General features: G+C 39.1%; 1 protein-coding gene across 1 annotated transcript; it reads left to right on the top strand.

The window, feature by feature from the left end:
* Ccdc82 (coiled-coil domain containing 82) lies at positions 1–27050 on the top strand. The gene is made up of 7 exons (XM_051155905.1): positions 1–862; positions 1299–1494; positions 12520–12612; positions 14122–14246; positions 17046–17216; positions 21557–21742; positions 26354–27050. Exons 1-7 carry the CDS (start codon positions 113–115, stop codon positions 26420–26422), a joined length of 1590 nt encoding a protein of 529 aa, XP_051011862.1. The 5' UTR covers positions 1–112; the 3' UTR covers positions 26423–27050.
* Positions 27051–27142: the final 92 nt, after the last annotated feature.

The raw sequence follows: 27142 nt of genomic DNA on the forward strand, positions 1-27142 counted from the left end.
CCTTTGTGACTATTTAATGATTCCAAATTAATGTGTGCCTTATATTCATTGCTGTTATCTGGTTGCCATGGTCATGTTCCTAATAACTCTTTTCGTAGACGCTTAAGTGAAAATGGTACATGTTAGAAGACACGAGACAAGGAAAAATTCTAAAACTCAAGTACCTGCGCAAAAATCGCGAGTTGATTGGCGTCGGACTAGAAGAACTTTCTCACAGTTACTTGATAGTGATGAAGAGCTTGATGATGATGAAGAGATTGATGATGACGAAGACATTGATGATGATGAAGAGCTTGATGATGATGAAGAGATTGACGGTGGCAAAAGCATTGACAGTGATGAAGAGCTTGATAGTAGTGGGAAGTCAGCTACTAATGAAATACCAGAAAAGGAGGCAGATCTTAAATTAACCAAAGTTGAAAGTGAGGGAAGCAACAGTAAACATCTTACAAACGCCAGCAATAGTTCAACAAATGAAGAAAAAATAAACAAAACCACACCCAATGACTCACCAGATGATGAAAATCACCCAGGTCAAGCAGAGAGTGATGTCAGCAAACACACTGGACAAATTGTAGAAGGGGATATGGAGGACGAATGCATCAAGCCAGGAAAAAGAAAAAGGCTGTGCACTGTGATGCATGACAGCGATGAGAGTGATGACAGTGATATCCTAGTTAGAAACGCAAGTGCTAAACACGCACGCAGGGTGGTCGAAGATGAATGCTCTTCATTGGAAGTGGAGCAAGAAACCCCTGAGAAATCATCAGCTGCTCGCAAGCGAGAGCACCACCAAAAGCTGAAGGAACTCTCAGAAAGATCACGCCAGAGACAGAGACGCAATAGTGGGAGAAATTATGAGGTGTGTTTTATTTTGTTGCTCCTATTGTTGTTAATTTTTTACTTGAAAGTAGGTTTTATAAATATTAAACTACTGAAGCTATTCTATTTTTAATAAGTCTAGAATTTTCAAATAAGCATCCTGAATGTTGTATTGTACTGCTGTATTTAACCAACATTTTGTTATGAGCCTCCCTCTCTTTTTAAAAGTAGAAAGACTATTTGTTGTTCTGTATGATCCTTCCCATTTTTAACTGCTCATATTCTTAATGTTTACTTTAAACACTTTACATCACATAACCAAAGTCTACACTTTTTTAGTTTCAGAAGTTCAATATTTAGCTTTAGAATATGTACCTATGTGGATCAATTTTTTTGCTTTTGGCTTTAATTTTATAGCTATACTGGCTGTTTTAAAAGCACACTATTTACTGAAGCATTTGTTTCCATTTAATAAGGACTCTGAAAAGGAATCTTGTTCAAGCACCAATGAAGAGGAAAATGAAGATGATTACAAATATGATGAAAATGGAGATGATTATCTGATTGACGGTTTTGTAGTACAAGATGAGGAAGCTGATGAAGAGAACAAAAATCAACAAGGAGAAAATTTGACTACATCACAACTGGAATTAGTAAAACGGAATTCTCTTTGTAAGTTAAATATCAAGGTGGTGGTTTGTGTCTTGTTCAAATCATATAGTACATTAGAGCCTATTAATATCATCTAAATCATTGGTTTGGAACTACAGTTTTATATTTGAATATTTTAAATTTGACAGTAAAAGTTTATTTCACTGGTTTCAGGAATTCATTTCTCTTTGAAATATTATTGACCCCAGAAAACAAGCATTTATTTTCATTAGGATAACCTTGTCAATATTTAGTACAGTAAATGTAATTTAAAACATATTAATTAACATTAGAAAACTTACTGTATTGACAAAAACATTTTATGGTAAATAACTATTTTCCAAAAAGGGAGACTGATATTGTTCTACATTTTATGAAATACTTTTGAAGTTATATTTTTATATTTTAGTAATTTTAAGGATGTATTTCTGTATTATATATACAGTATTCTACATGCATATTTGCCTGAGTGCCAGAAGAGGGCACTGTATCTCATTATAGATGGTTGTGAGGCATCATGTAGTTGCTGGGGATTGAACTCGGAACCTCTAAAAGAGCAGCCAGTGCTCTTAACTTCTGAGCCATGTCTCCAGCCCAAAGATATATATATATAGTGTATATGCATATAGTGTATATATATAGTGTATATGCATATAGTGTATATATATATATATATATATATATATAGTGTATATGCATATAGTGTATATATATATATATATATATATATATATATATATATACACACACTATATGCATGCATACAGGTGCCTGCAGAAGCTAGAGGGCATTGGATTTCCTGGAACTGGAGTTAAAGGCAGTTGTAAGCCTGATGTGGGTACTGGGAACTAGAACCTGTCCTCTACAAGAGCAGTAAGCACTGTTAACCACTTAGCCACCTCTCCTGTCCCATTAGATATCTTTAATATTGGTCTTACTAGAAGGCAGCTTGATTTTTATATCTGAGCTGCTTTCAATCTGTTGTAGAGTGTTGCCTTGTTGAAGTTCATGAAACAGTTTTGCCTCACACTAATTTGTAGCTGGAAAAAGGGAAAACTTTTTTTTTTTGTTTTGTTTTTTGTTTTTTGTTTTTCTATTCAGGGTTTGTCTATGTAGCAGAGCTCTCCCTATCTTATCAGATAATGCTCATACACAAAACTTTGACAAGTGATACCTTCCTGAAGGTTAGTTGTAACTGAAACTGAAACCATATAAATGAACTTTTAACACTCATGTTACAAGCCATTCTTGCATTTTATGGGCTATTTTACCCGTGCATGATTTTATAACAGGACATTGATTATTTGGAGAATGCTGGTTTGCTGGGCTATATGGATACTTCATATTTTCACATGTGCACATTCTTTTAATTAACATCTGTTGGTATCCTAGTTGCATCAAAATATTCCTATAATATTGAGAAGCTGTCATATGCACAATTGCTGTATACAAGTTTTCCTGAACTGTGATTTCTATTTAACAACTTGGCTTTACTTATTGACAACACACACAGTACATTATAATTAAGGTTTTGACAGGCTCACTTTGTTCTTGAGAAAACATTTGACAAATATTTTTTTTTTTTTACCATTAAACACAGTTTTGTTGTTACAATTTTTTCTTAGACCAATAATATTTGCTTTTACCTTACATCTCTGAGTTATCTAGTCTCTGGTTCTTGGTCACCCAAACAGATTTGGGGAGCCCTCCTCCCCTGACATTTGACCCCAGCCTATTAAGTCTCATCTGTACTGCCTGTAACCTCTTCCTCTGTAGCCTGGCCAGGCTATCCTGCCGGGGGGAAGTGATCTAAGTTCGGTGGCCAGAGTCCATGTCTGAAGCAGTCTCCATTCTCCACATGGGTAACCCACAAGGAGACTGTGCTACTACATCTGAGCAGAGGGTCTAGGTCCACATCATACATGGTCCTTGGTTGATGTTTCAGTATCTTTATTATAGTGTAGTTATCCTATATAATGTGACTAATATCTGCTTATGAGTGAATATATACCATGCATATCTTTCTGGGTCTGGGTTACCTCACTCAGGACGATCTTTTCTGGTTCTATACATTTGACTGCATATTTCAAGATTTCCTTGTTTTTAATAGCTGAATAGTATTGAATTGTGTAAATGTACCACATTTTCTTTATCCATTCTTCAGTTGAGGAAATCTTAAGTTGTTTCCAGATTCTGGCTATTATGAATAAGGCTGCTGTGAACATAGTTGAGCAAATGCCCTTATTGTATGGTGGAGCATCTTTTGTGTATATTCTCAGGAGTGGTATGGCTGGGTCCTGAGGTAGAATTATTCCCAATTCCCTGAGAAAGCACCGGATTGATTTCCAAAGTGGTTGTACAAGTGTGCACTCTCACCAGCAATGGAGGAGTGTTCTCTTTTCTCCACATCCTCGCCAGCATGGGCTGTCACCTGAGTTTTTGATCTTCGCCATTCAGATAGTGTAAGGTGGAATCTCAGAGTCATGACAATTATTATTGAATATACAATTTTTCAATGTTTTTTTTTAAGAGAAAATGGTTGTTTCATGACAGATGAAGCTTTACCCCAGTTATAACAGTTGTGTGGATGGTTTTTCCTCAGTACCTCCATTCTGCTTGGGTATGCAATATGAGTTCATTCTACAAAGTACTAAAAGACTTGTTTATTAAATTAAAGATTAGCTAAAGCAATCGTTTTTATTATTTCATAAAGGGTATTCCTAAGCAAAAGGTCAGTTCTTACTGCCAGCGCCTCACTGTGCTGACTGCCATCATTAGTTTGTTCATGCTAGTGCTGTGTTTTTTGTGAAGGGGCAGCTGTTTTGCCTATTGTACATTTGCACCATCAGGAAAAACATATCAGAAAAATGGTGTTTTGCTATTGATGACTGTGTGGATCTTGTTGGTATCTTTAAATAGACATTAGACAGTATACTTACTCTAAAATTACTGGTTTTTATCAGGCTTTTTGAATCTTCATACAAACAAGCCTACCAAAAGCCAATCTCTCTCTCTCTCTCTCTCTCTCTCTCTCTCTCTCTCTCTCTCTCTCTCTCTCTCTCTCTCTCTCTCTCTCTCTCTCACTCACTTTCTTGCTCTGTGTGTGTGTGTGTGTGTGTGTGTGTGTGTGTGTATGAGAGAGAAGGGAGAGAGAGAGAGAGAGAGAGAGAGAGAGAGAGATATTAATAAAATTATAAATAAGAGAATTTGAAAAGTTTGGGTACATTTAAATATGCATATGACGACTTCGATTACTTTAATTGTATATAAGTTCAAAGATTGTTTTCATGATTTAGAGTTCAAAGAAACGGATTGATATATTAAAGAATAGTTTCTTCCTAAATCATTATTTATGTTTTATAATTGTTTAGGATTGCAATGAAACAGTAGGCTGAAGAATGATTCATATGTCAAAAAATGGGACATTTCCTAGTTGACCTTTAACTTTCTTGTAGTTAAACAAGGCACTGGTTCACTTGGCTCTTGGGCATTGCATCGAAAGAATAGGACACCATCATTACGGTCTGCTTATATAGACAGGGTTGAATGAGCATAAGATCAGTGTGTGTAAACTACTTCTAGTTCCTGCTCTTCCTATTCCTCTCTACTTACTATATTTTACTGGCAGTTTGGGAATTAGAGAAGCATTGAGTGGAAATTAGGGTGTCACGTCCTCATTCACCTGCACAATTTCTCCACTATCATTGACCTCCTACACTGGTTTGATACCTTTGTTGCAATTGATGATACAATTAATAATACTATCTTGAACATTATCACTGATCCATACTTCACATTAAAGGCTTCTTTTTGTCTTATGCCTTCTGTGGATCTTGACAACCTTTAATGACATATACCCACCATAATCATTTCAGTGTCCTAAAATGTTCTTTATTTACCTATTATGTTCGTCGGATGTCTCCACAGACTTGTGTATTTGAATACTTGCACTCTGATGGTAGCACTGTTTGGGGGCTGTGAAACTTTACTTGGTGGGACACAGCTGAAAGAAGTGGGTTTCTATGGAGCAGGCCTTAGGAACTATAGCTCAAACTCTGCTCTGGCTGAAGGTCACACAACTTCCTCTTGCTCCTGTTTCCCATTTATGCTTCCTGTGGTATGAACAGCCCAGGCCTCTGCTGACACAGCTGCAAGCTGTTCTTGCTGCCATGGACTGCACCCTGAAGCAATTAGCCAAAGCAAATCCTTCCTTCCGTGGGTAGCTTCTTGTCAAGTATTTAATCACAGCAATGTGAAAAGTAGTAAATGTACCTTTCCGCCTTTTCTTCCTAGAGCCTTAGGAAAAACACTTACATAGTTTCGTCTCCATGGTTTTTAACATTTCCAGAACGTCACATGATTATTAAGAACACCACAGTGTGTAACTTTTCCTATTGGTTTCTTCACCTAACTGTGCATCTTGAGTTGTTGCCATGGCTGAACAGGATGCCATAGCTCATTTATTTTCATTGCTGAGTAAAAATGTGTTGTATGGATTTGCCACCGTTTATGCACACACCTGTTGAAAACATCATGGTTCCTTCCATGTTTTGGCAGTTATGAATAAAACTAATATTAAAATTTATGGATTTGCTGTGGACATAAGACTGTATCTCACTTGAGGGAGCTCTGTGTTGACTTTTGATATTAAATAATCTTTACCTCAGGGGTTTGTATTTTACTTTCCACGCAATCTGTTTTATCTTGTGTGTTCTGTAATTGCATCTTATTCAACAAACTGTGTTTCCTCAACTGGCAACAATATTCTTGTTCTTCCTTTCTTTAGTCGGCATATTCTATGAGCCACTATTCTAAGTCTTTTTCTTCCCATTTCCCGTGTAAGTACAGAGGAATAAACACAGGCTCTGGATGCTCTCTGCTCACCAACATATTCTTCATTTCTCATGTTAACCCTTGGCCCCTGTCACTTCCTGAATGCTCCTCTTTTGTAGCTTCTGAACTACCAATCTCTCCTGCCTTCATTTGTAATATTGCACTAATCTTTTCCCATTTGCCTCAACTTTTGTATTCCCCAGGATTTCATCATCAATTGCCTTTGTTTTGCTTGTACTTGGGCAAGTTTCCCACTACTGTAGCCCAGTACATAGAAAAAATTTCTCAAATATTTAGCTTCAGGCAAGATTTCTTCAGAGTATAAGGTCCAAATTTTCATCACCTTGGTGGGCATGTTTATCTGAAGGTCTTTTAGACATCTCAAGTGCCATAAGAAGAAAACTGAGTAATATATATTCTCAAGGAGTTCGAGTAGTAGATCAAGCAGTTAGCATGGTTAGATAATTTCATACATTTATCAGAACTGGACATCAAAAAGAAAAAATTTTGCTGTACAAAAAAGTAAATCCCAATGAAATAAGTATCTGACTTCTGAAAGAAAACACTGGGTGGTTAGCTACCTTCCCTCTTTGTTGGATTCCTATACATTTGTCTTTTTCTTTTTTATTTCTTCTTATTTAATTTGAGATGTGATCTTACACTGTCACCTAGGCTGGCCTGGAACTCACTGTGTAGCCCAGCCTGATTTCAAACCAATGGTATAATAATCCCTTCTTCAGTCTCAAAAGTTTCAAGGGTTGTAATCCTGAGCTACATTCCCAGTGAATTCCCAATGTGTTTATGACACTTCCACATTGGTAGTTAGATGAGTGATTAAAAAAGTATAATGTCTGAAAATTCATGGATTTTATGGACTGAGATAAATGCCAATCATGACTAGAGTTTTTGTAAATGTCAGAGCTAATAAAACAAAAATTTAGAGTTTATGTATATGATTAAATTAAGAGTTTTAATTTATCAATTTTATGTCCAGTGAAGTTGACAAAATTTAAGCAGTTTTTGATTGGCCAAGGAACTAAGTTCTAAAGGTTTCTATAAGCTAATTCGTATGAATTGAAAGCATTTTTTCTCATCAAGGTAATTGGCTGTATGATGAACAGTGAATATACTTCTCTGTGGCGTGGGTTAAATTATAACTGAAGTGGCATATCCAGATGCATCCTGCTAACTTCTATAGTTAATACTAAGTGCTTCCCTTAACTCTACATTCCAACATACAGTTGAAAATCAAAATTGACCACCAATTGTTGTGCACAACTTTAATCCTAGCACCAAGAGGCAGAGGCCAGTACATCTCTGAATTCACAGCAAACCTGGAACAGAGCAAGTTCCAGTCCATCCAGGGCTACATAATGAGATCTTGTCTCAAAAAAAGTTAGGGAGGGTATCAATTCAGTCAAGACTGGGGAACAATCAGAAAGCATTTGTCATTTCCTCACCACCTGCCATTTGTCCAAGAGGTACATCTATCCCAATTAAGAACAATTAGTTTCCTTCTTCATGACTGAAATGTATGACAGTCAAGTCTTCCTCTCTTTTCATTGGCCCTGTAAATGTCTGTTTATATTCTGAGACTGCAGTGCTCCCGAAAGATATGAAAAAAGGTTAAAGGACAGGTATTTGTCCATCACATAACATCCCTGCATAGGTCATGGATGCTGGAAATACTGTACACACGTAGAAGAAACAAAACAAACACTTGCAGGTGTATAGAAGACGCTGATCGAGTGCATCCTCTCATACGTTCAGACAAAACTTAGCAATAGAGGTAAAAAGAATGCATTCCAGCCAATTACCTGGCAGTTCACATAATTCTATCAATGCAACAAAAAGTGAGCCTGAAAACAATATTTGATTGGATTCGATATGTGCATATTTTTAAAGTGAGTTCCTTAAAATTACTAATAGTTACATTTGTTTTTTACATCATAACTGTATTTTTCTTTTGGTTTTTAAAGACATTGTTTCTCTGTATATCTTTGGCTGTCCTGGACTTGCTTTCTAAACCAGACTGGCCTCAAACTCAGAGATTCATCTGCCTCTGCCTCCTCAAGTGCTAGGATTACAGATGTTTGCTGGCTACATAACTATTCTCTCTCTCTCTCTCTCTCTCTCTCTCTCTCTCTCTCTCTCTCTCTCTCTCTCTCTCTCTCTCTCTCTCTCTTTTGTTTTTTCGAGACAGGGTTTCTCTGTGTAGCCTTGGCCATCCTGGACTCACTTTGTAGACCAGGCTGGCCTCAAACTCACAGCGATCCGCCTGCCTCTGCCTCCTGAGTGCTGGGATTAAAGGCGTGCTCCACCATGCCCAGCTCTACATAACTATTTTCAAGTGAGAACCAACATTATAATGAAACACTAGAGGCGTTCTTTATGAAATGGAGAGGACAGGAAGTTTTTCTATTTTCGATGTAAAAACAAAATGAATAGAACTATAAACGGACAGCCTCTGACTAACAGTGATATGTATGTATGTGCATGTATGTGTGAGCTCACCTTTACTTTCAATTCCCAGCCCAGATTATGTGTATTTAAGGGATTTCTGTGTTATTTTCACTTTCTTTTCCTATTGTTTCCCTTGGATGCAGTGAACACTTGATGTATCCTTTGCTGTGCCAAAACAATTCAGGGACTGTAGAGGAGATAGGTGAGGTTAGAGTGGGCTGATGGTCACCTGACCCTCCAACCTTCATTTTGACCTTAACAGGGATACCTCTCATTCATTTCTTTTGGTTTTAGAAATGAACAAAAAGCAATTTAAACTACGCTAACTCAGTTATCCATGTTGGGAAAAAAATATTTTCTGCTTAGAATGAGTTTATTGTGAGGTAGATAAAGGAGAATTGTTATTGAAAAAGATATTTGTACCTAGCGTGGTAACATATTTGTATGTGTGCATATGACCACAATCAATAAGTTTATAACTCAACCAAGGATGCAGAAGTTAAGATAAAGAGTATGAATCTTTTAAGAGCAGTAGGGTTATGTTGGATTTCTTTCCCTTTTCTACCCAGATTCTGTCTTCCATGTGTATGTACAGGGGTAGAGAGGAACTGTTTTTTAAAAAAGGAAAAGAGGAATATTTTCTTACTCTGCTTCTCATGCTAAGTATATGCTTTCATTCCATAAGACAACATGTCAGTAAGTTATACACTTCTTCCTAGAGGAGTATTTATAAACTTTATCTTGGTTCTTGAAATAAACTCAGCAATAGTAAGACCCAGTTTGGGAGAGAAAGCAGAAATAATGTCACTAGAACCTCTTAACAGTACTTATCTCCAGATCTGTGGTCTTCTCGGAGGCTCATCTCCTATAGATATCCAAGAGAAGCTATTTAAAAATGAATAAAAGATCTCAGAAAAGTGGCCCAAGTAATAGCAATATACAAAGCTCAATTAGCTCTTCATACACTAGAAATAAGCTCTTGAAAGACATAATTGAACAAAATTCCTTCCCCACCAACAACAAAATGAAGTTTCTAAGTCCAATCAGAAAAATATGGCTGGCTTTGTAGATAGAAAAACACACTGTGAAATGAGAAAGGAAACATGAATAAGTGGAGAGACAAGCATGATCTGAAAGTACTATACATACCATGAGAAGTCTTCTAAAATTAGTTTTTGGTTCAACTTTACAAAATAATTCTGAACTTCACTTAGAAGAACCAATACATGAGAATAATGTAAATTTTGAAAAATAGTAAGTGAAAGGATTTTTACCATAAGATATCAGTAAAACAGAGCCAAGCTGACATGAGAAACATCCAGATCAGCAGGAAGGGTACATGATGCTGAAACAAAATCTTAGCATATGTGGAGCCAAGAGATGCAGGAAAGTCAGCAGAATACTTAGATATTAAACAGAACCTGGGATTGACTGCTACATGAGGAAAATAAAATCATGCATAATAACAAATTTGACTCTTCTGTTCTTCTCCAGATTGACATGAGCATGACGGACTAGGGCCATGGTCTGTAATGAAGTCCATGCATAGTGTGCAGGAGACCCTGAGTGCAAACCTAATATTGCCAGACAACAAGAGCTGACTGGGGAGGGTGGATTAACTAAATCTCCAAGAGCAGTGCACTGACACTTATCCCATATAGGAATTAGAACTAGTCCCAAATGAAGCCTGAACCCCACGCCTAACTCCACCTCTTTCCTGTTTATTTGTGGTCTTAGGGGTCTTTGTCAGTGACAGTTATCACTTTCCTAGTCAGTGAGAGATTCTAATTTTATATTCTCCAATTCTTAATCCAATTCTGTGTCTGAAAGCTAATACCAAATCTACACTACCTATGCTGGGAACGTGAACATGTATTCTAGAGGAGACTGATACCAAATCTACACCATCTATGCTGGGAACACGAACATAACATCTAAAGGAGACTGCCCAGGACTCATCCTCCAACGCTTAGTTCTATGATCTTAGGAAAATTTTTCACCATCCTTTTTTTTTCAGTTTCCTCAGCTAAAAATAAACCAAGGGCAACATCTCTTCAATTAGCCCTTTAGACATAAGTGCTTCGGTTGATACCTGATGTTCACTCCCTCAGCTGTGGCATTTTTTTCAGTTGGAGATAACAGAATACTATCCCAGCACTGCCTACCCATTCTCTCAGATACAGTGAAAGCAGAAACCTCTTTCTAAGGACATTCTGATGAGCATGGCTAGGAGGAACACAGTGTGAGTAGGAAGTAAAAACCAAGTGATGCTGATCTCTGGCCTTGCCTTTCCTCCTAATCCCGAAGAAGAACTTCTGGGGCCTTTGAAGTATTGCTGCAGCTCTTAAAATTCCATGGCAGATGAGTAACCCTGGGCATTAGTACTTTCAAGGTTAGCATGTTCGGTGAGCTTCAAATAAATAAATAGGCCGTTGCATATGCCTGATGGTTAAACTTAGTCTCAAAGTGAGTGAGTTAAACTTTTTTCCAACATGCCCATTAATAATCCCAGAAGAGCTTTCCCTTAATATAATTTGAAGAGTTACATGGAGTTAGGATGAGTTTTAATTCAAAATTATTTAAAAATTCTATATTAGATCAGCGTAAATCCAGTCAGAGGAGAATTCTTTTGAAGTGTTACTGTATTTTTCTTTTGCATTAGAAGCTACTGGTGTGTGTGTGTGTGTGTGTGTGTGTGTGTGTGTGTGTGTGTGTGTGTACAGTCTTCCTCTGAATTTTCAATGATGACCTATCTAAAGACCTATCTTAGACCCTCTAAAGTCTAAGACCCAATACAAATTCATTCTGCTGATAATTTACACTTTAGCAGCTCCATGGTAAGAGTAGAGAATGAAATGTCCCTGAAAGCTAAAAACCATACACAGCCCTTTTAGCAAACAGAACTACAATTCCCTCTCCCTATTTGATCCATTCTGTCAGCTGGAAATAAAACCCCAGTCCATTCATGATTTCTACGGATATATCCTATTTTCCTTTGGTCCGTAGCTAAGCATCTTCCACATTTCCAGACAGTTCACAGGCACCCCAACAGGGCATGTATCCCTTGATGACCATTTGAACCACAGGAGGTAGGACTCACTAGAGAACATTTCTATGGCCCGTAGTGAAGTCTACCTGAGAGTAACAAGAACAGCACCACTTTCTGGCCTGTTGCCATGATGGACTCATGTCTGAGGCTGCGTTAGAGAGATTATAGTGGCATATGTGTAGTGTGAGAGGGAGAAGGCTCTGTAAAGTGGTGTGGGAATGCATATGTCTGTGCACGATAGGAAGAATGGAGTTATTATGTCCACTGAGGTTTCTGTGAGTAGCAGTTTCCTGGACCATCTTGTATGTAGCATGTTATACACTAAAGCATAGCAATCAGCCTACATGGGAGGCTTTCTTGCATTTTTTTTGCTATAGTTATTAATTTCAAGTGGACATGGATTATTTTGATTTTTCACACTGTATCTCAGTATTCTCTAAAGAATTTTACCTTAGTAAGTCTGGGACCATTTTAGATAACATCTAGAATCTTTGAGTTAGAAATCACCAAATTGGAAGAGAGTTTTTATTTGTTTTTCTTTTGTTTTGCTTTGGTTTTTGCCATGACAACAGATACAGGATGAAAAACTTTGTGCTACATGTGGTGCGAGTTTTTGCTTGTTAGCATTGGCAGGGGCCCTGTTGTAATCATGGTATAGTTTTATCTGCTATATCCTAATACTTGCTTTAAATTCATTTTAGATTCTTTTAGCGACCACTATACTCACTTTGAGAGAGTTGTGAAGGCTCTTCTGATCAATGCTTTAGATGAATCTTTTCTGGAAACCTTGTATGGTAAGTTAATAGTATCACTGGAGCATTTCCTTAAGTTTTTCTAAATAGCTTTTGAAACTAGATGAAACAAAGCCAAGACAAACCATTCTTAAATCTTGCCATTGTTTCTTCTGGAATAAACTACGCTAAGTGCATTCACACGAGATGTGTAGATGGTAAGCATGCGACAAGTCCCTGCTATGAAAGACTCTACAGTAAATTGGAGAATATAAAACATACACACCTGAAACAGAAGGATGCCTCAACATTCATGTGTTTTCTCCATTCCTCTAAGATTTTGAATTCTACCAAAAAAACAAAAAAACAAAACAAAACAAAAAAACATGCTGTTCTCGGCTTTTGTGGCTTGGTCTAAAAACACTCACTCACTTGTCCAGCCCAAAGTTTCAAACATCTCCATAATCCCTCCAAAGGAACATGATCATCTCTGTCACAGAAATATTCCACTTCTGCTACCAATTTCTGTAGTAGCCTGCTTTATATTATTATAGTAAAATGCTGGCCAAAGGCGCCTTGGAGAAAGAGTTTGTTTTTCTTCTATGTGCTGGGTTCAAGTCCACTGAGAGAAGCCAAGGCAGGAACTCAAGTCAAGAACCTGCAGGCAGGAACTGAAACAGGTCCCAGGGGAAGCTGCTTACTGGCTTGCTTTTCATGGCTTGCTAAGCCTGCTTTCTTATACAACCCACCTTGTATAGAGAGGTTTGTATCAAATTGACAAAATCAAAAAACAAACAACAACAACAACAACAACAAAAACCAACCAGGACAGTAATATCTACATCTGTTTTATGCTTAGGGTCATAGTAAGACATAAGAGCATTTAAGAACAACTAGGAAGCTCCTGTCGTTATAGTGCAATGTGTCAGCAATGAGGGCAGAAGATTTCAAAAGAATGGGCAGAGGAAAGAAGTGCTTTTAATTCATGATAAAGTGTTTAAATCTGTAGAGGCTTAATAAAACATGACAGGCTAAAACAAAACATGAATTATCTAAATTAACTTAGAAATTTCTGAAGAAAGCAGAAACACAAAGCTTAGCATCACAGGCCATGACAAATATGTATAAATTGAGAACAAAATAGTAATCAAATTATGAAAGCAGAAAAGATTATAGTGTGCTATGGGGGATGGAGGGAAAGATGAGAGGAAAGACATTTCCAGTGTGTTGGCGGCAGTTACCATTGGGTTCATGGGTGGAGCCAGCAGCAGAGATCCTTAAAAGTATCATTCAAGGTTATGCAGATAGGTTTTAAAGCAAGAGTGAAAGGTTCTGTGCAAGCTTTTTCATGTAGCTTCTTTTGATAATGAGAAAGTCTGAGGCCTTCGGGGAAAACTGCCCTGTTCTCTGGCCCTGTGCTTCCATGAAATGAAGGTGTTACTTCATTAACTACTTTCTAATTTAAAATATTTTGAGCTATCCAACCATCTTTCTGAAAGTCTTAACATGTACATAGTGTTCAGTTGATTCAGTATTTCATGTGTTCTGTTGCTTTTGTTCCTCTGCTCACAGCTGGCACCAGGAAGAAGTCATATGCACAAGATATGTTGACATCTCTTCATTATTTGGATCATCGCTTTATTCAACCCCGTCTAGAGAGTTTGTTCTCTAGAAGCCGATGGAAAGAACAATATAAGGTATATAGTTTGCCATTTAACCTCTGGTAAGAGCACGGGGACAGTTGCCCTCTCAGGACTTCAATGTCCACCCAGATGGAGTCACTTTCTGAAGTGTTGGCATTCTTCCTTGTAAAGTAATAACATCTTAACCTCCTCTAAAGGCTTTACTTGTTTTAAGTATCTACACTAATGTCTTCAATAACTAAATGGTTTGAAATAATTTCAGAGCATCTCTCGGGCTTAGCCTACTTTAAAATGAGGAGGCGTCTCATAAGATGGTTCTTCAGAGAAGAGTGTCACATAGAAAAGTTTGAAAAACATGTCTGACTTAAACTGACTTCTCTACTGGAGCACTTTTCCGAGCGCTAACTCATGAGTTCATGCCTCAAGGCAGTATCAGTATATTTCCGGGAGGGGAGGCAGACAGCAACATTTCCCAAGTTAGCGTGTCTCGTGAGGCTGCTTCCATGAGTTGTTCCTCCTACTGTTTTTACATTGAGTGTGTGACGTATGTGGTGTGTGTGTGTGTGTGTGTGTGTGTGTGTGTGTGTGTGTGTGTGTGTGAATGAGGACACTTCTATGCTACCATCCACTGTGGGCAGAGGAACACTTGCACAGGCTGGTTTTCTCCTTCCACTGTGGGCTCCTAGCATCAAACTCAGGTCATCAGGCTTATGTGATGAGCCGACAAGTCAGGCCCCTCCTAGGATATTTGATTTCCATAAAACAATATAGAAAACATTGAGTTTCATCGTGTTTGACATAGTCTCTAGTGTCAGATTTTGTAATTCTAGAAATTTGGGGATTTGACTTTTTAACATAAGAATTGCTATCTTATTCTCCAGATTGGCATTTTAGCATCTCTAATGGTAGAGGATGTACTATGATTTTTACAGGTGCCCCAACCTCTGTCATTCTATTCCCCAATGATTACTAAGAGGAAAAATGGTATGTAATAGATATTTGAATTCCTTAAAGTCTCTGTAGTACTTAATTCAATTTCTATGTTCATTTACTTCAGAAAACTTGGTATCATCAAGAGCTCTTCAGCCTGAAGTACACCTGATGATAGTACATGCAACAGTCTGAGAGACAATCAGGGCTTGCAAACTATAAGGTTTCAAGTTCAATGGCAGCTTAAGTTTAGAACCACCGTGTATATATTTCTAGATTTTCCTAGATTTTTAATACCTGGATTCCAAATTTATTCCTCAGATGTGAAAAATATTTATCTACTTTTAAGGGAAATAGGGATGTATGTGTTTTAGGTAAAATGTACAAAATAATTATAATACTATTTCCTTTGGTACAAAGAAAATGTTACAATTTTAAAGAACATTTAGCCTTTGGCAGATGATTTACATGTGAGATGTATTTCCTAAGTCCAAAAGGAAGGATGTCGTCTCTTCCTCATTTTACAATGAGGAAGGTATATAACCCCACAGTTAGAATTTCACAGAGCAGTGTTCAACAGAGTCCTTCAAGAGGCACACCTCTGTGTTGTTACGCTTTGCCACACTGGCAGGTGACCACAGTGGACTAAGATGCACAGAATGATGACATGATTCGGTGACCCTAGGGTGCACTGAGTCTGCTGGGCAGATATCGCAACATGAAGAACACTCACTGGCTCAACCTGGAAAAGTGTATATGTCACTTCCATGTGGAGTGTGTTCCGCTCACTGCAGTTGCTCAGGAAAGCAAGCTGTTGGAGCCTTCCCCACACGGTGCTGCCACAGCATCACAGGAGCAGGAAGGGAAGGGGGAGGGTCTGGATTTCAGTCTGTCAGTGACGTGCAGTGACGTGCTGTGGAGTTTAAAAACTGACAGGTGAGTGAGAACAGTGCTGCCAATCACACAGTATGAAAAGGACCAGTGTACCATCCAGACCAGTGTAGGCCATGAACGTGGATTAGTAAGCATGCTAGCAATGTGCTCAATGTGTTCATTCAAGTGCAATATTAAAATACACTGCTAACAGAACAGTCACGTCGGGCATAGCCTTCATACAAGCGCAAGTAACTTCATCGCTAATACAGTTTGCTTAGGCAGACCAGTGTTTCTCACGTCATTCTCTCATTGATAATCCATTACATTGTCCATCGATACTGCACATGGAACATTATGGATTGAAATGTGCTTGTTTTCACATGATAAAGCTGGTGACTGCAGGAGAATTAAGTTGTTTTCAGAATGTTTTGAGGAAAATGTGAGTTGACTCATGCACTGAAGAATGACTGTAACTTTTTTTTAAATTTTAACTAGCTTAAATGACTCCATCTTTAACTCACGCTTGTATTTTGTTGCTCATTTTCCTACTTTAATATCTCATTGGTGCTAATTAGGATGAGACTGTGGAAAATAAGTAAATTAAAGCCCCCTGGAAACACTACTTAGTAGTAATTTGTAGGTAAAGAGATAAATAAAGCTACTCATTTTTCCTTGTCTTTTTTTATAGCCAAGATTAATAATTAATTTTTTTCAACTTAAAAATACTTCCTTGGGCTGGAGAGATGGCTCAGTGGTTAAGAGTGCCGCCTGCTCTTCCAAAGGTCCTGAGTTCAATTCCCAGCAACCACATGGTGGTTCACAACCATCTGTAACACAACATGATGCCCTCTTCTGGCCTGCGGGTGTACATGCAGGCAGAACACTGTATACATAATAATAAATAAATAGATCTTTAAAAAAGAATACTTCCTTAAAGTAAGAGATACCATGTTTTGTTCTTATATTTCTTCCCGTTGGTTTCCAAAATGAGTGATAATTTGGATACATTGATATTTACTTAATCTTCTTATTTGTAACTATTGCCAGGACCGAGTTGAAAGCTACTCTAACTTAAGCCTTCATCCCAAGAGCCCCGAGGATGGCTTGTGCCAGGCCTGTGGGCTGTATCGCCACTGTCAATACTTGGTGCACCTCTCAGGAAAGTTGTACAACACCAGGACTATGGAAACAGATGACTTCATGTCACATGACAAGCAGGTATATTTTGCTAATTTCTGCCTTTGATATTTAGAAAATTTAGGCTTCGTTAGCTTGTCCTCTGGTTAGTTCTCAGAAATAGAGAAAACAATACAAAGAAAAGAATACAAGGAAATATAGTATATTTGATTTTCTCTCTTTCTTTTAGTATGCCACTGATATTAAACTTAGGGCCTCAGCTTGCTATGAAAGCACCCAACTGGGTAACATCTCTAAGCCCAGGGCACAATTTTTGCAGGTGAAAAATGTGTCTTATACAGCATGTTCACCCCTAATTCCATGAGGTAAAGTTGGTCCACCTCTTAATCTCTATGAGTCATTTATAGGGATGGGATGTACAGCATGAGAGTGATGAAGAAGATCACTTGGACGAAAGAGTTCAAAGAAGAATATGACCTAGCTAAAAACCTTGTGTCAGATAGTATTCAAATTAGCACTTTATAGATAAGTAATTGAAGATTCATCCTACAAAGAGAGAATTCAGAGACTGCTGTACTTTGGTTTAGACAATATCTACCGTGCCAGTGTCTAGAGCAATTGTTTACCTGATTAAGATGTTGTTAAATTTGAACATAGAAAAATTTCAAGAATATGTAATTGCTAGTCATCATGGCACAGGCCTTTAATCCCAGTACTTACTTGGGAGGCAGAAAGAAGCAGGCATAAGCCACCCTTGTCTACATGACTGGTTCCAGGACAGTCGGAGCTGCACAGAAAAACCATGGCTAAAACAAAACAAAACAAAAAACAAAAAAAGAACCCCTCCCCAAATTTAAATTAGTTAATAGACGAGAGTGGGACAGTATAGTGTAAACGCATTAAAGAAATATGTAGATTCTGTTTGTGTTTTTAATATTACTTTGTAAGAAGGCTGCAGTTGTAAATCCTTTGAGAACTTCCTCTAGTGACTCTATCCTTGGAGGATATATACTTTAAATGCGACAGAGACACAAAGTTGTTGCTAAATCTACCGTTATTAAAGTGGAGGCAATACGACTTTTTGGAAAGTATGATTCCCAAGTTCTATTGGGCAATAGTTGATCAGATCCCTCTAAGCAATACAGTAAGGATTGGGACAATCATTTAGAGATTTTTATTCTTGAGAGTTGAAGTTACATATATGAGAAAAGGTTCGTTCTCAACTTAGGAACAGACAAATAAAACTACTTAAGATTCAGAATGATAGCTTTTAATTTACCAAAGTATTTTTAAATCAAATGTTGAAAGGTAATATGACCAACATAGCTTAGGTGTTTGAAGGCTTATGAAAAGTAAGATTTGTAAAGGAAGAAGGGTCTGGCACACTTTTACGACACAGGCAACCACGCAGCTAGAGCCTCTGTAGTCACTAGAAGTTTATCTTATAGAAGTAAATCCAATAAAAGCAAATGGCATGATTGCACAGTTCACTGAAGCATTATTGATAAGGAGTGGGGTATAAAATAGTGGAAACGCTCCAAGTAAAACATTAGAATAGTGACAAGATAGTCTGATATACAAGAATGTGTGTCAGGATATAGTACCATTCAGATAGCGTTGTTACTGATAGTTATATTATGGATGTTTTGAAACAATGCTAGGTAAAATAAGTGTTCTTCAGTAAATTTTTATTTTTAAAAATAAAACTATTTTATTCTAATTAACTCACAAATAAACACATCACAGAAGTAGTGTAAGTAAGCTACTGAAACACTTAATTTTTTGTTGTTTTGGCATAGAATTTAATAGTTTCTATTAAAAAAAATAAGCTGAGCCCATCATCATGATGCATGGGATTAACTAGTCTGTCTACTGTGATGATTTGTATAGATTTCAGGTTATAGTTTTTAAATGCATTGTAAATTTAGTGTATGTCTCTTTAAGTCTTCATTAGTGCTTTTAAAAGGGTGAAGTTATTTTGAATGTGACAAATGGATCAAGCCATTAAAATGAGTCAGATTTCTATTCATCTTCCCTCCTATCTAAGCAGACTGTTTAAGTAAGCAATGTATAGATGTTTTAAAATTGGGAGAGCATTTACATTTTTATTTGAGGAGAGATCAACTTCCTCAGACTCTGCTGCCCACTTTACATACTGCTCCCCCAGCTTGCTTTATATTCAAGTCTTTCAGTGGAGACAATCTGTTTGGAGGGAGGGGGAGAAGACGAGGAAGAAATCATTTACTAAAGCTAGTTTGTATCCTATTGAACCGCTGTGTCTGTGCACGCAAATAAAGGGGGGAAAACAAATGTATTTGTATTCTGGGGCTTAAAGAGACTCCTCAGCTCCTCCACCCACTGCCCTCGGATCTCTACTTTGTGATTGTGCTTATGCTTATATAAAAAACGAAAGCCTGGGATTAACCAGGTTCTTTTCGAGGGTGTAGTAAAACAGTGTTTGCTTGTTGATAATTTTATTTTGCCTGACTTACCACAGGTTAGCTTATTTGAAAGAAAGGATATGCTCTGATGGAAGATGGATTTCCCAATTCACAGAGTAAATAGTTTAGTTATAGCTGTATGTTGGACAAGACCACAAGAACATTCCCTCCCTGAAGGAGAAAGCAGATCATAGCAAACTTAAGCAACTCGTAAGACCCCTTCCTAAGTCTGTGTAAGCAGAAACAGTTGCCAGAGTGGGAGGAAGGGTGGCGGGGTGGTGAGTGGTTAGTTGGTTCAAGGGTACATTGTTGATGGAGCTTCAGGAATATGACTAAGTTGTCACCTGTGCTGGGATGGGCTTCTCAGGTTTGCACTTGGCTTCGACTCATCCATGCTCCTGAATGGAACTCCAGTCAGCTACCGTTCCTTGGATGTGTTTCTGAGTGCTGAATCTGAGCAAATAGATGTTTGTTCATGTCTATTCAGGTGAAGTCCCAGGACAGGACGGAATGTCCAAAGTGCGTCACTTAACCATGCATCGAGCGCGGCTGCTCTGCAGTCATCACTGTATCACTTGAATTCCTTTCTGCACTCCTGGCCTGTTACTTATCTGCACAGCAGCATCATTTTTTTATTTCTTTGTGTGTGTCTTCATAAAAATGTGACATAGATGACTATTCAAAATGACTGTACTAAACTTGTGCACTTGAACATAGGAAAAACTTAAATTAGGAAGACATTTGTGCCCTCAGGTTTTTATATGATATGATCGTGTTGGGATGTTTGGAGCCCATTCCAGTTTTTTTTTTTTTTTTAACAAAGAGTGAAAAGTATGAGTTAAGATATATTTGATTTATCAGCAGAGTGATGGTGACTTCCTGTTTTAGCTGTGTAATAAACCATAACCATCGACACATGACAGAGAAATGGCCTGGTTGACAGATTTCATAAAAGTGCATCATAGAGCCCTAGGAGTCCATATATTATCAAAGCAGACAATAAAGTGTTAATATGTCCTATTTACACATGACGCATTACCTAAAGCCAAAAATATGACCACACACAAAGAACATTTTTACTTTATATTTGGGGACTGTTTAGTAAACAACTACCAATATTGGACACTGGTGTAAGAGTTTGTTAGGAATGCTGGAGTTTGAACTCAGTCCTCAGGCTTGGCATCCTCTATCGGCTGAGCCACTTTTAGCTGTTGCTTATATGTATACATTTATCATAATCTGGGCATTTTAAACACAGAAAGGGTATGTATGCCTCATTCTGCATGCATTCTCCTGCTTTTGTGTGTGTGCATCTTTCTTCCTTACAAGCAATTTTTCTCTTTATTCCCAAATTCACATAGCTGTTTTCAGGCCTTCATGAATCAGAGACGGAGGCTGGGGTGGTGGCTCAGCTGATAGAGGATGCCAAGCCCGAGGACTGAGTTCAAACCTCAGCATTCCTAACAAACAAACCAATAAGTAACTGGGGAAAGCGTGGCAAGCTTCACCTCACTGGAAAACTGAAGGCTAATGAGGAATGCTGCTTCAAAAGAGAAAGGATTAGTGTAGCCTGAGGAACGACACCTGACGTTGCCCTCTGGCCCTCATATAAGCACGCACACAGAGAGAACCATGGGCTCCATCAGTCTCCAGTCTGTTGGTTTAGGGGATCCTATAGGTCATCCTCACGGACATCTGGGTAGCATCCTGAGCATTCTGTAATCATTCATCTTTCTCCTAAGCTCCCTAACAGCTACTGCCTCACTTTGCCTCTCGCCCCTAGCCCAGTAGTGGAAGCACAGTGCAGGCTCCTGTGCTGCTGACTCGTTGTATAGATAAGAAAAGATAACAGAATCATCTGTATAAACATATAAATAAAGATAAAAATACATGGTTTAGATTCTACCGTTAAGGGAAATCTGAGGATCAGAATTATTTTCACTTCCTATTTGAGAAAATGACATTTATTTCTTAATGTAGGTGTTTATTGTTGGCAGAATTTGTGCCAATCGCACCAGAATTTATCATAAACTGAAGCATTTTAAATTCAAACTGTACCAAAAATGCTGCTCCATCGCAAAAACAGAAGAGGCTGAAGATGAGCAGGTTAAAGAAACAGTCAAAAGAGTCTTCAGTGAGTCAGAAGAGAGTGGCTGGATTAGAAAGGTAAGACTGCAGAGTGCTTCCTTCTGCAGAATCTGGAGGCTCGAGTGTGGCCAGCAAAGAGGACATTTGTAGCCAGTGAGACTTAAGAAAAATCCCTTCCCTCCTGTTCTGATACACCCGCTTCTGCTGCCCATCCCTTCCACGTTTGTCACTGTTCTGTTCTGAACAGATGCCCTGGCCTTCCAAGAGTTCATTCACCGTGTCATGTAGGAGCTATTGAACAATAATGCTGCACCTTGACAAAAGGTCTCTGTCACGTATGCAACCCTCACTTACGTATTGAGTCACTTTCTCTGTTGCAGTGATACCATACCATGACAGAAACATCTTAAGAGGAAAGGGGTTACTTTGGCTTACAGGTGTGTCCTCCATGGTGAGGAGGCCCTGCGGACCTTGAGGCCGCTGGCCGTGTTTCAGGATCAAGAAGCAAGGAGAGACCAACGCTTCCGCTCAGCTAGCCTTCTCTTTATGCAGTCTGCGACCCAAGCCTAGAGAACAGTGCCACCTACTTTTAGGGTACATCTTTCTACTTTAATTAACCTAATCTAGATAAGCCCTCAAAGATGTGCCCAGAGACTTGTCTTTTAGGTCCTGTCAAATTCAGAATCAATACTAACCATTAGATTCCAGAGTGCTTTAGTCGGGGTGGGGGTGGGGGCCATAAAGTATAAGACTCAATTTTGTCTGCTTTCTTCTTTAGTCCCTATGACCTAAAACTGAAGCTGCATCTGGCTCCAGTCTGAGGAAAGGGCTCCATCGCCCATTCTAACACAGCCACTTCCTTTTAAGGACCTGGGGCTGAGTAGTGTGGCACTGTGGCTGAAGATGATGCAAGGGTACGCTGAGGCCGCAGGCTGTGGGACCTACTCTGACTCCGCTCTACCTTGACGCTCACTGAATTTGCTATCAGGGATAAAGTGGGCGTTCTGAAGAGTCCGTTGGATTCCTAAGCTCTCATGGCAGCGCAGAGGGTCTGCTCTGCTCACAGAGCCCCGAGCATTTTGCTGTGGAAAGAATTGCTCATGCTAGCAGTTTTCCAAAAGCAGGTTTAGTCCTGCAGATACAACAGATCAAATAGCAATTTTTCGGGAAATTTGGATCAAGGACATATTTCACCTTGAAAAGAAGGGAAACGGAAGAGTCTGACCTGATGTCTTTTGTCTGGGTTATATAATAGGGAAGGTTGTCAAAGAGCAAAGGTGACGCAAGAGGACATAGCAGAGACAGGGAGCAGCGACATGGGGCCATCTCAGGGCCTAGCATGGTCAGTAGAAGGGCCACTGCAGAGAGGGATGTCATAGCTATGTTCCCTGTGGACAGTTAGAGGGATGTCATAGCTACCCTCCCTGTGGACAGTTAGTCTACCTCAACCCAGCATCCAGTGAGCTTGCCTGTCTCTTCTTTCCTTTCACTCTCTTCACACTTTCACAGTTTACTTCGCTTGCCCTACTACAAAAGCTCTTCTCCCCAACTTCTCTGTGTCTCTCACTGGCTTTCAGGAAAGACCTCGCTAGGAACCCTGTCTTCAATTCCTGAGACACTGAACTTCTTTCATGCCTTTTGTGGTGCCTTTAGAAGATACCCACTCAAGTGGAATTAGAAAATCTATCGGTGTACCGCATTTACAAAAACGTTCCTTCCCCCTGTCTCTGGTACCTGAGAGTGGACCCTATGTTTTGTGTGTCCTAGGAAGGAGCTGGGCCACTCAGCTATAGCTCCAGTCTGTGTGCATTGCATGTGTGTTATGGAATAATTACATGTGTTTATATGAGAGAACTTTCTGTTTCTTGAAGGGAAAATAGCAAAAATTTCCATGTACTTTAGAGGAAGCTTAATAAAGTTTAGGATCATCGACGAGATAAAAAACATTCTTAAGGAAAGGAAGTAAAATTATATTCCCTGTCTTAGTTAGGTTTCTGTTGCTGTGACAAAACACTACAACCCCAAAGCATCTGAAGGAAGAATGACTTGTTTTGGCTTACAAGTCTCACTCATGCCACACCCCATCACTGAGGGAAGTCAGAGCAGGAACTTGGAGGAAGGAATGGAAGCAGAGGCTAAGGAACACTCCTTCTTGGCTTGTTCTCTTTTGCTCAGCCTGCTCTCTTATAGCCTGCAGGAACTCCTGCCCAGGGCTAACAGTACCCTCAGAGATCTGGGTTAACCCCATCACTAGTAACCAAAAGCTCGCTTGATACCCTTGCCTGTAGCCCGTCTCCTGGAAGCATGTTCTCAACTGAGTCCCTTTTCCCAAATGACTCTAGTTTCTGTCAAGTTGGCATAAAACTAACCAACTGAATCAACCCCTTGTTCCCCCCACACACAAAATGGCATGTTAATATTAATATCACAATATAAAGCATTACAATTTTTAAGAATGCCACTCCTTAAATTTCAAACAGTAAAAGGTCGTTTTCTCTAAAATATCATAGTCCCCTAGAAATTTGTAAAAAAAAAAAAAATAGTTCCTAGGCTTACCCAGACCAATTGGATGAAACTCCTTGAGGGCATTAAACATCTACCATTTTAAAAACTGGACTGGCTGATTCTTAAGCGACTTGAAGGTAGAGGACCACAGCTTACAGTGTCCTGTTGCGCTGGCTCTGGGCTCAGTCTCTCAAAGCCCCCTGGGCAAACAGATCCTCTCCTCTCTGGCAGTCTCATTGCTCCATCTGGGTAGAGAATACCAGACTTCACTTAAGTAAACCTGACTACGTTCCCCTACCCCACGTCCACAATCTGCAAAGTTTTTGCCAGAATGCCCATCTGGTTCACGTGAGAGTGCAGTGCACTTCATTATTAACATAAGGCCCAGACTTCCCAAAAGCCCTGTGATGGGCCACAGGAGCTGCATCTTCCAGCAGAGGAGACTGGCAGAGTGGTCCTAATGACCTCTCCTCTGTTTCACTTTCCCTTTTGTGATTTTTCATTTTTTCCCCCTCAGAACAGCTGTTACCCCACCCCTGGCATTGAAAACTCAAAACAGCATCCTATAAAGGTTAAAAGCATGCATTTAAATATTTGCCCTGCCACTGGCCAGCAGTGGAATGTGAAAGCAAGTCACTTGATCTCCCCAAGCCTGTTGCTCCCCTATAAAATAGGAACTAAGCGATAATTACTGCTTTGATCGTGTAAATGGTGGCATGTTTTAGGGCCTGGAATTAGAAAGTGATCATCTACCATTAATTGCTATTTGCATTATGCAAGCAAAGATGGTTATTTGCTTCTCTTTGTATACCGAGATGCATTTTAACTTTCCAAAACAAATTTTATAAATAATTGAGTAAAACAACATAAAGATAAAACAATAAGCCTAAAACAGCCGATCTTCTAAGTGCACGTTGCAGATCATAGAGAATGTTACTTTCATGTAAAACCAACTGAACCCTATGTGGCCTTAGCTGGCTGATCACTCTCTGTCCTGGCCTTTTCTTCCTTCTTTCCTGGGGGCATGCTGCAAGCAGAGATCTTGAGGTTATGAAAATGTGGCCTTGCCTAGGGTGAAAATGCCGTATTCACATTGCCTCCCCTGAATCCCTGTCATCACAGAATCCAGGCCATTGAGGTCTTCTCTCAGAGACCAGAAACCAGATCAGGAAACCATTTAATAATTTAATGCCCTCAACTGATATAAATACTTGGACTCCGGTCTAAATGTGAACTCATGTATCTTCTCTGCTCCCCCATCTGCCTGTGCGCACCCTGCCTGCCATTTTTCTTGTTCTCTTTCATCTTGAAGTCTCCAGGGCGGCTTTCGTGCCTCTCTTACCCTGTCCCTGGCTGCTCCGTACCTTCCCCTGCTGGTGCTGCCCCTCGAGCTTGAGTCCTCATTGCCTCATCTTCACCACAGGTTCCTGACGTTGCCAGACAGTTATAGGGTTTGCTAGCCGGCTTTCTGAACATGTGCTTCAAACAAGGCCAGTCCCCTGCTCCCAAATCTTTGGTAGCATCACGTTGCCTGTCAAATCTTTGCACAGTCCATAACCTAGTATTTCGTAGTTTTTATTCTCCCAACTCAATCTCTTTGGCTCAGTCCTATCTTTTTCTTTCAGAAGACATCAGATTATTATCAAACCCTGCGCTCCCTCGTCGTGGTGCTGTTGGATGAACATTTAGTCTCCTGGGCTGTGGAGAAGGATAGCATTTTTTGTCCAAAGCAACTTGAATGTCAAACTTTCCTTGTCACCTCAACTACCCGTGGTTTCTCTCCAGACTCTCACAACAGGGGTGCTGGTTGCTATGAGTGTCTTGTCCAAGGGACGGCCAACAAGTCTTTTAAAACTGTGTCCTCAACAGTCATTAGTAGGAAACTGTTCACATACATACACATCTGTTCCAGAAATATCTGTCGGATTAGCCTCTGAATTATTATATTTATGCTATGATTTGCAATTATAACTTATGAGGTATGAAATTAATAATGCTACTATGTGATTTCTTTCCAATGCATTCTGAGTTAGAAATGCTTATTTGAAATAGAGCTTTTATTTATAATTAAGTGATGTTTTTGTTCCCAATTACCATGGGACATGTGTTTCAGTAGTTAGAAGGGTCTGTCTTATTTGCTGCTGTGAGTAAAAATAACTAATTTTTTTTCTATTGTATATACAGAAATATGATAAACTGCAAGACTATCTCAACTCCGCGGATTATTTTCAAGATGAGAAGTCTGATTTATAGCGTACTCCTTCAGAGAAGATTTTGTAAATTTCTGTAAATGTGAAGATCATGGAATCTGTTTCTCCATATCATGTGACATTTGTTGTATATTCTATGTGTGTCTTGTGCACTCCTCTGATTTTCATAAAGTACCACAGTGAAGTCTACTCAGCCTTCTTAAACGGACATGGAGAACATCAGCTTTGTGGTTCGAGGGTTCCCTCGGTGTGTTTCAGTCATGTATCCATGATTTTCCCACAGATGACCAGCAGCTGAGTGTGCTATCATGTCCTGTCAGGCTAGTAGAAATAGGCTGCATTAAACTATACTTGGACTGACCTGAAGATGGCTCAGTCAGCATAGTGCTTGCCTTATGTGAGCAAGGACTTGAATTCAGTCCCAGGGCCATATTTAAAATAAAAGCCAGAAATGACTGCATGTACTTGTTATCCTCACACTGGGGAGACAAAGACGAGGCTTGTTGGCCAGGCAGCCAGCCTACTCATGCCAGTGAGAGAAACCTTGTCTCAAAAAACAAGACTGGTGGTTCTTGTGAATGGCACCCAAGGCTATCCTCTGAGCTCAGCATGCATGCAGAGACAAATGTATATGTGCCCATACATGTGTGCAACCACACACATGCATCTTCATATCAGCGCTACATATGCATGTGTATACACATGTATAGTGAGACTCATACCTTATTACATGTTATTGTACCCCTTGGCAATAGTAATAAAT

The sequence above is a fragment of the Acomys russatus genome, chromosome 14 (genome assembly GCF_903995435.1).
Source record: "Acomys russatus chromosome 14, mAcoRus1.1, whole genome shotgun sequence".
NCBI classification, from domain to species: Eukaryota; Metazoa; Chordata; class Mammalia; order Rodentia; family Muridae; genus Acomys; species Acomys russatus.